Source organism: Mastigoproctus giganteus, chromosome 5 (genome assembly GCF_048544385.1).
Source record: "Mastigoproctus giganteus isolate SK-2022 chromosome 5, ASM4854438v1, whole genome shotgun sequence".
NCBI classification, from domain to species: Eukaryota; Metazoa; Arthropoda; class Arachnida; order Uropygi; family Thelyphonidae; genus Mastigoproctus; species Mastigoproctus giganteus.
In genome coordinates, this window is record NC_143579.1 from 198,017,158 (window position 1) to 198,030,229 (window position 13,072).

General features: G+C 37.4%; 1 protein-coding gene across 1 annotated transcript in view; it reads left to right on the forward strand.

Moving 5' to 3' along the window:
• The window catches only part of LOC150085986 (beta-glucuronidase), a 272,855-nt gene that overhangs the window by 86,547 nt on the left and 173,236 nt on the right, over window positions 1-13,072 (forward strand). Inside the window, exon 5 of the mRNA XM_090374318.1 lies at window positions 3,580-3,773. Coding sequence (XP_090230444.1) covers window positions 3,580-3,773 — 194 coding nt within the window. The remainder of the gene's footprint in view (window positions 1-3,579; window positions 3,774-13,072) is intronic.

Genomic DNA, 13,072 nt, shown 5'->3' on the forward strand with positions numbered 1-13,072 from the left:
GTATCCTCCGGGGAGATTTGATGTTGCTTCTCCCAAAAATTACGGTAGTTACGGTATTTTATTGATTGTTTTTATCGCTTTTATCATCATATTTTATATTTTTGTATTTTATTGTAAATTAAATCACATCAGTTTTAGACTACTATATATTTTATTTCATTTAATTTCATTTTATACGCTCGTATTTTATTTTATTGTAAATAAGGTGTTTTAGTTGCAGGATTGGAATTTGCTTATTTGAATACCGGCTGGTGTAAAGCCTAATTGTTCAATATGAATTGAACTTGTAGGCCTATTTAGAGAAATCATACATCGTTGCAATAGTAATTTTTGTAAATTCATAAAGATTGACTACTTACATATAATGGGGGCGTACTTATAATTACTTTTGCCCCAGGTGTAGGATTGCTTAGTTCTGTCTCTGTTTCTCGGTCTTGAGGTCTCACTCAAGGTTACGTGTACTGCACTCAGAATTGCTTCCTTTATAAGTCATTCGTCTTCAATCTTGCCACTGTTTCTGTTTCTGCAGTTTTCAGGACAACTTTGCCAGTTTCTCTGTGTTCCACTGCTTAGTTTTCTCAGCTTGCTACTAGGGTTATTTTATATTTCAGTTTGGCTTCCACTAGAAAATGATCAGAATCAGAGCTGGTGCCCCAAAAAGAATGGACATTTTCAATTGCAGTAGCCCACCTCTTAGAGACCAGTAAGTGATTGATCTGATTAGTCTGATTTGTACCAGGGATTTTCCATGTACCTTTATGAATATTCTCTCTTGGAAACCAGGTACTTATGACCTTAAAGTTGTTGGCAGCAGCAAATTGTGGTACTCTAAGGCCATTATTGTTTGTTTCTTCATGGAGGCTGCATCTCCCAAATAGACCTGTGAAAACTTCTTCCTTGCCTAGTTTAGCATTGAAGTCACTGAGTTATAATAGCATCATGTCTTTGATTTTTTCACACACAGCCTGGAATTCATTGTAAAATCCATCTGCATCATCATCATCTGCACCTTCAATTGGAGTGTACACATTAATAAAGGTCTCATCACAAATTCTTCCAGACACTAGTGTAAAGGCAAGAACTGATCTTCACATTCTCTAAGAAATCATACCCCGTGTACTCCCTGTCTGTCATCAATTTGAGAGTATTATATTGTAAATTTTGACTTATTAATCACACCTTTATCTTTCCATCTAACTTCTTGAAGAGCATCAATATCCATCTTAAACTTTTCAACTTCCTCTGCTATGCTGTTCATAGCTCCAGCTTGCAACAGGGTACACACATTCCAAGTTCTAAATCTCAATACCAAATTTTTGTCCTTATTTTGAGGCCTGGTCTGTTTCTGTAAGGGCTGTCTGGTTTCATTCATCAAATTATATGTAACGGTTAATTTTTTTACAGAGCATGGTTGTTAGACCTGTGCCCGACCCTCATCTTCGAGGACCAGGGCATCTCTTTTCATCTGTCTCTTTGCCTTAGACCTGTCCGACTTGGGTGGTCCTACTAGTAGCTAAGCTACCACTGACATAGCTCTCAGGATTATTAGAGCACACAAGCCCCATCACCATATCAAGGTAGATATACCATTGGTGGGGACCATCAATATCTGGAAACCTGCATATTTACATATACCTGTATTTACAGGAAAACTAATGTATACTGAAAGCTTTAGCCTTTATGACAGTCTCTAATCTCCATGGAGCACCACTCTTCACCAGTTTTTTTATAAATGTCCTCTGGTATTTTTTTTCCATTTGGCCTTCAAAGTAGTAACCAGTTCAACTCTGTTTTTTGGACAGCTTCTCCTCACATGCATCCAATTAACCAGTTCATCCCAGAGATTCTCTGTAGGAATGGGGTTAAGGCTGTGGACTGGCCAGTCCCAACTTTTCATGCTACTGTCCTCAAACCAGTCTGCCACAGCTCAAGCAGTAATGGAGCATTGTTCTGCTGATACAGGGATGGCTTGTCCTGACATGCTGCCACAGTATAGGTAATGCATTATTGTCCAGGATGTCTATATAGACCTTAACATTCATGGTTTTGTCCAGAAGAACCAATAGTCCCAGGCTAAACCATGAAAAACAGTCCAAGACCATCATACTTCCCCAGATCATCATTCTGCCAAACTTCATTGTCTGGCTGATACAGTCCAGCAGGTAGCTTTCTCCAAACATTTGCCACTCCTAGGCATAGCTGTAAACCAGGTACCATGACTTGTCACTCCATAGCATAGCTTTCCATTGGTGTACAAGCCAAGAACAGTGCCTTATACAAAGTTAGACTGGCTTGTGGATGGCTGCACAATTGTGGCAAACCATATCATGCAGCATCCTGCACACTGTACTGTACTGGGGCTGAAATGTGTCCCAATCATCTCACTGAGTGCCGGTGTGTGTGTGTGCTGTGACAATGTCAACCTGTGTTCTAAGTGAACAATTCTTTGCAGAACTCCTTACCTTGACTTTTGGGACCAAAGTCAAGGTAAGAAAAAGTTTTTGTCTTTTGCTAGACCCATGGTCTCGAGTGAAATGAGGAACCATGAAGATGATTGCTATTTTTGATTTTCTAAATAATTGATGAGATGATATGTCCTTGTTTTTGAGTTGAAATGAAACGCTTGTGAAAGTGCCGACACTCTTTTAAATAAATAGTAACTATACTCCTCACTGGAGAGCACTGTTTATCTGAAAGTATCTCAATACATGATAGCTTATTGATAGTCGAAATTTGATTACTAATGACAATCTTAATTATAATTAGTAACTAAATTTCGTTAGTATTAACCAGATGGTCATCAGTAACCAAGTATTTTACTAATGACAATTTAAGCTTGTCATTAGTAAAATACTTGTTTTCTGTTATAATGGAAGTAATACTCTTTAAGCATTATTTCCATTATTGTGCATAAATTAATGTTTATTTTATATAGGAAGAACCTCAAAGCCCAAGAGAACAAACTATATTTAGCATCAGATTTCTCAAGACCATGTACATTTTATTATTTTTTCTCACCACATTTATTTTGTACTGCTCTATTAAATTTATGTTCTCTAAAAGTCTTCATGATTTTTGCATTTTAACTGCTAGTTCTTTCTGTGAAGGAATATTTTTGAATATTGCTTATATTTTTTACAGTATTTTTGTATCTCACATCTTCGAGCTTATCATGAAATAGGTACAGCTAGAACGAATTATAAAACCTGGTGCTCAGTTGAGGGCCTTGAAGTCAAGTATGAAGGGATAATAAGGATGAAACAAGAAGAAAGCACTATCTCCACGAAATTCTTCAAGCAGCATATGAGTGGGAGCTTAATTAATACACTGCTGTTATATACCAAGAAATGTTTTTAGGAATAACAAATTTTTGCTTTTTTTTAAATAAGTATAAATACCTCACTTGAATCAGCAAACAGAAAGAAAAGAAGATAACTTGCAAAGCAAATTAAGTTTTGCTAATTAAGTGTATTTTACAGATAAGATTCTTTTCAGTAATCTGATATACAATAACTACCATTGCTGATAGTTTCGAATCTTTCTTATTTTTTTTGCAGAATTGTTTATTTTATTTAATAGGTATAATTTTCTATAATATAAGTTGGGATGGCAATGAAACAAACACCCCATCATGTTATATTGAAGTTTATGACAAAAATAGGATCTTGGTTGCTCAGCAGAAAGGATTAACTGGAGTAATTGAAATTCCAAATGCTAAATTGTGGTGGCCCTACACTCTACATCCAGAACCAGGTCATCTGTATAAATTAAAGGTATTCTTTATGAAATTAATTGCTCTGAAAGATTACAATACATATAAATGTATGCATAGAAAAGAAAAATGGAACTCTAATTGTAATTTTTTACAGTTACAATGTATTATTATAGTAACAATTTCTCAGATATTAGTTCCTGTTTGTACTCTGGCATGACCCTAATTCAGAAGAGTTTACATTAATTATTTTGACAATGAATGCAATATTTAGCAGTCATATAGGCTTGAACCATGTCCACTCAAAGCATGTGTGCTTCTGCACGTTGATGCCTAACCACTCAGCTATGTTGAGGTCCAATTGCACTTATTGCTAGATAATCAAAACTAAATTAAATTAAATCATTTACCCAACTGGTTGTCAAACCAGTTGGGTAAATGATTTAAAGCAGAAATGAACTGAGGATCTTGTTCAGAAGTATAAGAGCACAGAAGGTCATGTTGCAAAATTGTTGCAAGTCAGGTCAAAATGTTTTTGCAGCTGCAGTTTTGCCCAGATGTGATACGAGTGATCTTATAATGAGAGCCCTGTTGCCTTTCTCCAGACTTGAGAGCTCTGCGAGGCTTATGGGGGGGGGGGTTGTTGAGCATTGCTTGCTGTAGTTGTTACTTAATACAGATGGTGCTTATTTGATTTGGAATCTGTGTAGACTCATTGTTAAATGTAGTGGACTTGGTGCATCATGTCCTTAGTTACTCTTTCACCGTAAAAAACTAAAATCATTCACTCACTCACTCTTAAATATAATTCATTCCCAGTTTGTCCTACCTTATTAGTTTGACAATCTATGCAGGTTAACATTTACATGGCACCACTAATATGACAAAATGGGTTCAACCAGAGAGAGAGAGAGAGAGAGAGAGAGAGAGAGCACACACAGAAGGGAATCACTAAGAAAATCCAGTGCAGGCAGGACCCCCTGGGGTTAAGTTTCATGCTCCAGGAGCATGAAAACTTTACAATTTTTCTCTTTGTAAACAAAATTTTAGTTCCAGTTGAACATTAATATGATAATTTATGTTGCTAATGTAAAGAATAAATTTTCCATGGCTGGTTAGATACCTAAGCAGCTATGAAAATTACTTATTTGACTACTTAAAGTTGATTCTGCAGTGACTTATCCTGTAACATCAGCAGTATATTTTTATTATAGTGGTTTGAGCTAATATTTTATTAAAACAATACATAATTGATTATATATATTTATGTTTGAGTCAACCATAAATTACATACATACTACTACTTGCTTGTCTCCTCCTGTATGTATACACTTATATCCCTTTAGGTCTTAACCTCGCAAATTTATTAAATTCATTCTAAATTCACCTAAATTTTGTTTTACCTTTATTCCTTGGCATGTGCTTTGTGTCAGAAAGAGACTTTATATTGTCCAGGGTTGTGTGTTATACAACAATATGCCTTTGTGTGTGTGTGTGTGTGTGTGTGTGTGTGTGTTATGCATGATTTCTTTTATTCCTTTACTTGTTTTCTGTATATCTCTTTGCTCCTTTCTGTATCTCTTCGCTCTCTTTCAGCGGACATTAACATCCAGTGCTTTAAGTTAACCTTTTTTACTTTTTTATGTACACAGGACCACTATGGAGCCTAAGATATATTAAATGATGTAAATTTTATTACATACATTAGTGACTTTAATTGCAGTTAGTTGGCAACAAAACATTAAGTTTAATACATGGTGGAAGAAAAGTAAAACCTGACTTTGTACCAGAATGCAGCAAAATCACTTCTTCTTAATATTTAAAATATTGTTTAAAAATAATATTATTTATTAATGAGAATTGCTTATCTCTACACCTAAATAAGCTGTTATTCAAAGCGTTCATATTTTATTTCATATCTATATAATACTGCAGTAAGGTATATTTTCACAGAAACAAACAACCCTGGAGATACTGGAAGTATCTGCTATACTGATATGAAACATAGATAGTTAAATTTATTATCTATTATAAATACTTCAATTTTACAAATGTAACGTTTTGACTTATTATATATAACCACTTAGATTTTACAAATGTAACATTATAACTTAGTACATATAACTTGGGGCTTAGAGGGGAACAGGTATCCTGTGTGTTATCAGACACTCAGCCTAAAACACTGATGGATCCAATATCTCTCTATTACAGAAGATTTAGGAGAAGTCCGGTTGGCCTGCCTCCCTAAAATTCACTCATGCACACCTTCTCAATGGTAAGCCCTGTTATGTCACTTAGGTGGCAACGAACGTGTAGAGTGGTTCTCTTCAAGACGCCTGGTCAGTGTGAAGAGAAAAAGACCAAACCCTCCAGCATATGACAGCACAACAAAATAAATGGCCCTCAGTCCCCAGCAGCTTTCACTCTCCCTCTTACGGCAGCGAGAGGATCAGAGTGGAAGCAGAGGGTGCTAAGAATCTCTGGGTATGACCAGGCTGCCATGCACGGAAACTGAACTTGGCCTGTTATAACGTAAGATCACTCATCGGTGAAGACAGGATGTTAGAGCTGGAAAAGGAATTAGAAAATGTGAATTGGAATATCATCGGTTTGGCTGAAACAAGAAGAAGAAATGAATCACTTATAAGTTTATCAAGTGGAAATCTGCTGTACACCAATGGAAACAGTGAAAGGAGTGAAGGTGGAGTTGGGTTTATAGTCCATAAAGATTTTAAAAACAACATTTTGGAATTCAAAAGTACATCACCAAGGGTGTCAAGACTAATACTCAAGATTTCTAAGTGGTACAAGCTAAACATTATATGATTTATGCACCAACATTGAGCCATGATGATGAAGAGGTTGAAGGAATGTACACCGAAATTGAGAGTCTTCTAGATGAGCAGAAAACACACTACACTATTATTATGGGGGACTTCAATGCTAAGGTTGGAAAAAGACAAAACAGCGCAGAAAGGGGAACTATAGGAAATTTTGGAATTGGTGAAAGACTTGTGGAATTTGCAGAATCTCAAGGACTGTCAGTAATGAACACTTTTTTTCAAGAAAAGGGTGAACAGAAAGTGGACATGGAAGAGTCCAAATGGATTAACAACTAATGAAATAGACTTCATCCTCACTAACAGAAGATATATTGTGAATAATGTTACCGTCCTGAATAAGGTAAATGGTGGAAGTGATCACAGAATGGTAAGATGTACACTTGATATAAATGTAGGAAAGGAAAGGGAAAAACTGACTCGAGTAAATAATACAAAGGTCTATGAAATAACAGAAGAGGAGAAAAAGCAGTATGTACTGGAACTTAAGAACAAGTTTGAGCTTCTGCAGACTGCTCAGGACCAAGATATCGACGAGAAATATTACAACTTTCTGAAAGTGATAAAGCCCAAGAAACCTATAGGGAAACAGAAATCCAAAGAAGAAAAAATTAGTCAAGAAACACTTGTCATGATGAACCAAAGACGACAAATGAAGAGCAAGAAAAACACTGACAGGGAGAAAATTGAGTATACTGAGTTATGCAATTAGAAAGAGACTCAGAGAGGACATAAGAAGATTTAATACAAGAAAAGTAGAACAAGCATTAAAGGATTTACAAAGGATTTAAATCAGCAGCCATGAGCAGTAATACAGAAAGACAAATAATACTGAAACTGAAGAATAGCGATGGTGTACTTATAAACAGCAGAGAAGGCATAATTCAAATAGCAGAAACTACTATAGAGAATTATACAAGGAGCGAGGGAATGATGCCAGCAGTGGGGAAGATGGATTGCAAAGTAGTAATACATACAACATACCCGATATTCTTCCTGATGAAGTAGAACATGCATTGAAGAAAATGAAGAATCAGAAAGCCCCAGGGGAAGATGAAGTTACTGTAGAGTTGTTAAAATTGGGAGGAAGAGACATAACACAAAAACTGGCAAGGCTCTTCACAAAGACGCATTCAAAAAGGTGTGACACCTAAGCAGTGGAATAATGCAATCATAGTTTTGCTGCATAAGAAAGGAGATAAATCAGAAATTGGAAATTATAGACCAATTAGCTTGTTATCCCAATCTACAAGTTGTTCACAAGGGTCATTACTAACAGATTAGAAAGAATACTTGATGAGAATCAACCAAAAGAGCAAGCTGGCTTTAGGACAGGATTCTCAACTATGGATCACCTTCACGTAATATCACAGCTAATGGAGAAAGCAAATGAATATAAAACACCATTATGCCTGGCATTTGTGGATTATGAAAAGTCATTTGACCCCATACAGCATTAGGCAATGTTTAGGGCACTGGAAAGACAAGGCATAGATACTCCATATATTATGATTTTGAAGAAAATATATGAGAGTGCTACCTCCTTTATTAGACTAGACAAAGACAGTAGGAAATTTAAAATCGAGAAAGGAGTTTGACAAGGAGACACTATCTCCGAAGCTGTTTACTGCTGTACTTGAGGAAGCTTTCAGAAGATTAGACTGGTCGCAGAAAGGAGTCAATGTGACTATGGAAGTCTGAGACAGATTTTAAAGTCTATACAGTGGGACTAACTGATGATGTTACCATCAGCAAATTCTAAATGGGAAACATTCAAAGAATTAATCTTGGAAGCTACTAGGCTCGTCATATCAACTAAGAAATATTGTTCAATGGATTGTTAGATGAACTAATGAGACATGTGACAGAGAAGAAAAATGTATGGGATACATATAAATTAACAGGTGACACTGAAGCCTATGGATGATATAAGCTTGTCTGTAATCAAGTCGCAAAAGAGGTTAGGCAGGCAAAGGCAGATTATGAGAAATCTTGGGCAAAGAATGCAAAGAAAAACAGTAAAGAGTTCTTTACTTATGTAAACTCTAGAAGGAAGGGGATGAATCATATTGGTCCATTTGATAGTGATGGTTCGACTGTTGATGATTCTACTCAGGTAGCTAACAAACTGAATGAGTATTTTGCCTCTACATTTACACATGAGGAGTTATTCATGGAGGGGAATACCAGAGGTGTATTAGACTATGGTAGTGAGTTAAATGATTTTTTTAATAACTGAGAGAAAAGTGGAGGAGAAATTGTAGAAGATAAACATAAAAAAGTCACTTGGTGTGGATGGGATCTATCCGGTTATATTAAAGGAGGCAGCAAAGGAAGTAAGCAAACCCTTAGCCATAATTATGAGAGCTTTCTTGGACTCAGGGGAGATCTGAGATATGCAAATGTTACAAAATTTACAAAGGAGGATCAAAGGGTGACACAAGTAATTACAGACCTGTTAGTTTAACTTCTGTTCTGTGGAAATTTATGGAGTCACTGGTAAAAGAAGCATTGCAGGATCATCTAGACAAGACTGCAGTAATAATTCAGACACAGCATGGGTTTGTTAAGGGAAAGTCTTGTCTGATAAATTTGATTGGATGATATGATGTGGTCACAAAGGAACTGGATGCAAAAAATAATTTTGATATCATATACTTGGATCTTAGGAAAGCTTTTGATACTGTTGCACATGGAGACTATTGTACAAATTGGAGCAGTATGGCATTAAGGGCAAAATGCTGCTATGGATAAAGGGATGGTTGAGTGGTAGAAGACAGAGTGGTAATCAATGGACACTGCTCTTCGTGGACTAATGTTATTAGTGGAGTTCCTCAGGGTTCGATGTTGTTTTGGTCCATTGATTTGGTCCAACGATAGTCCATTGTTGTTTTCTGTATTTATTAATGATATTGATGAAAGTATATCAGACTTAATGTTTAAGTTTTCAGACGATACGAAGGTTTGCAGGGAAGGTTTTGTAATGACACTAATGGCAGTATGCTATTAGTGTCACTAGTGGCAGTATGCTACTGCAAGAGGATCTAGAAACATTGAGCAGATGGGCTGAGAGGTGGCAACTGCTTCTATTGAAATGAGCAGAAGCCTGAAAAACAAGATGCAGGATATTTCAGAGACTGCTGGGAGTCATTGCGGTACAAGTAAACACATGGGTTGTGTTAGGGTAGCTAAGAATAGAAACAGGTGCATGTATACCTGCGTGTACACCAATGCTAGGAGTTTGGTAAATAAATTTGATGAATTCGAGGTATTGCTCAAAACATCAAAGGCAGATATTGTTGGGATATCAGAGATTTGGTGTCACACAGATATAAGTAATGCGGAACTGGAATTTGGGGAATACAATGTGTATAGAAAGGACAGACAGGACAGGAGGGGAGGAGGGGTTATGCTATTAGTTAAGAAACACATAAAGTCCAAGGAAGTGAAGCCAGTCAACATCGATGGACAGGGTAGTGTCGAGTCAGTTTGGTGTGACATAAGCATAGGGAAATCAAAATTGAGAGTAGGAGTGTGCTATAGGCCTAATGACTCTGATGAGTATAATAAGATATTGTACAGGGAAGTAGAGTGGGCCAGTAAATCAGAGAGTCTTATAATGGGGGAATTTAATTTCCCAGATATTGACTGGAATTTGTGGGTTGGTCACTCGCACACTAGCAAGGCTTTTGTGGATTTATTGGATGATTGTTTTCTACATCAGCATGTTTGTGAGGCAACAAGAGGGAGCAATACTCTTGATCTAATTATCAGTAGTGATTCTTCATGCATTAAGAATCTGCAGATAAATGAACCACTAGGTGGCAGTGATCACAGTGTGTTGAAGTGGGATTTACTCAAGGTGGTAACTACCATCAGAGGTAAAGGGAAGGGTTTTTGTTTTCGTAAAGGCGACTATAATGGTCTGAGACAGTATTTAAATTCTATACAGTGGGACCAACTGATGATGTTACCAACAGCAAACTCAAAATGGGAAGCATTCAAGGAACTAATCTTGGAGGCTACCAGGCTTTACATACCAACTAAGAAATGTTGTTCAAGGTTTAGGCCTAAATGGTTGTCAGATGAACTAATGAGACATGTGGCAGAGAAGAAAAATGCATGGGATACATACAAATTAATGGGTGACATGGAAGCCTATGATAGATATAAGTTGGTCTGTAACCAAGTCACAAAGGAGATTAGGCAGGCAAAGGCAGACTACGAAAAATGCTTGGCAAAGGATGCAAAGAAAAACAGAAAAGAGTTCTTTACATATTTAAACTCAAGAAGGAAAGGGATGAATCAGATTTGTCCACTGGATATTGATGGTTCAACAGTTGAGGATCCTGCTCAGGTGGCTAACAATCTAAATGAGTATTTTGCATCTACATTCACGCATGAGGAGTTATTCAGGAAGGAGAATGATGTAGGTAAAGTAAACATTGGCAGTGAGCTGGATGATTTTGTAATAACTGAGAGGAAAGTGGAGGAGAGATTGTTGAGGATAAACATAAAAAAGGCACCTGGGGTGGATGGGATCTATCCAGTTATATTAAAGGAGGCAGCAAAGGAAGTAAGAAAACCCCTAGCCATAATTATGAGAGCTTCTTTGGACTCATTGGAGGTACCCATAGACTGGAGATGTGCAAATGTAACCCCAATTCACAAAGGAGGATCAAAGGCTGACACAAGTAATTATAGACCTGTTAGTTTAACTTCTGTTCCAGGTAAATTAATGGAGGCACTGGTTAAAGAAGCACTGCAGGATCATCTAGACAAGAATTCAGTTATAGCTCAGACACAGCATGGTTTTGTTAAGGGCAGGTCTTGCCTGACCAATTTGATTGGATACTATGATGTAGTCGCAAAAGAACTGGATGCAGGGAATAACTTTGATATTATATATTTGGATCTTAGAAAGGCTTTTGATACTGTTGCACATGGAAGACTGCTGCACAAATTGGAGCAGTGTGGCATTGGAGGCAAATTGCTGCTATGGATAAGGGGATGGTTGAGTGGCAGAAGACAGAGAGTGGTAATCAATGGACACTGCTCAACGTGGACTAATGTTATTAGTGGAGTTCCTCAGGGTTCAGTGTTGGGTCCGTTGTTGTTTTCGGTGTTTATGAATGATATTGATGATGGGATATCAAGTTTAATGTCCAAGTTTGCAGGCGATACAAAGGTTGGCAGGGTTGTTAAGGACACTACTGACGCTATGCTGCTGCAACAGGATCTGGAAAGGTTGAACAGATGGGCTGAGAGGTGGCAAATGAAGTTTAACATTGACAAATGTAAAGTACTACATATGAGAAACAGTAACCCCAGAGCAACGTATCAACTCTGCGGTACTTCACTGACAGTGGTGGAGAATGAAAAGGACCTGGGGGTAATTGTGCAGGCAGATATGAAGTTCTCTGAGCAGTGCAGACGAGCTGCAAGAGTAGCGAGACTAGGCACCGGCGAGGTGATCTGATAGTGTATAAGGCTTTGAATGGTTTGAGCATGCTCAATGCCAATGGGATTCTTCATCTTGCTCAGAATAATCACCTCAGAGGGCATAAATTCAAATTGAGGAAGGACGGATGTCGGATAGATGTGCGAAAATTTGCCTTTGGCCAGCGGGTGGTTGGTTGGTTGGTGGAACCGACTTTCATCACTTGTTGTTGAAGTTGATAGCCTAAACAAATTTAAAGCTCAACTGGACAGGTATTTCGAACGAATGGAGGGGTGAAATGGGAGTGGTGGTACGTGTGTTTTTTTTTTTTTTTTTTTTTTTGGCTGATGCTGAATAAGCTTGCTTTCTTGCATCATATGCCTCTGCTAATGCTAACGCTAACTGAAGTTTAACATTTACCAATGTAAAGTACTGCATATGGGTAGCAGTAACCCCAGAGTAACATATCATCTGTGTGGAACTACACTCAAGTTGGTAGAGAATGAAATGGATTTGGGGTAATTGTGCAGTCAGATATGAAGTTTTCTGAGCGGTGCGGATAGTCTGCAAGAGTAGCTCATGGTGTCTTGTGAATGATATACAGGAATTTTTCTAGCAGCGATATTAATATTATTGAGTACAGAGAAGGGCAATAAGATTAGTGAATGGAACAAATGGTTGCTCTTACTAAGAAAGGCTTAAATTTTGCAAATTACAGTGTTTGCTGAAGCCCTCAACTTGCTTCAGTTTATCATTTTAAATGGAAAACAAAATGAAAAGTTCACCAGGTGCAAACTAATATTTAGTTGAACAGCCTCTGGCCCTGATGACTGCAGCACACCCTCGAGGTATTGACAAGATCAATTTCTGAAGATAATCAACTGATAATTCGTGGTTCCAAACACGAATTATGGCTTCCTGAAGTTCACAAAGGGTCTTTGGTTTCTTTCTGGCAACTGCAGATTCCACACAATGCCAACAGTTCTCTATAGGATTCAGGTCCGGGCTGTTTCCTGACCAGCTGAGTTGTAATGGACTGTTCTTCCAGCCATTTTTTCTCCTGTAACAAATGTAAACACG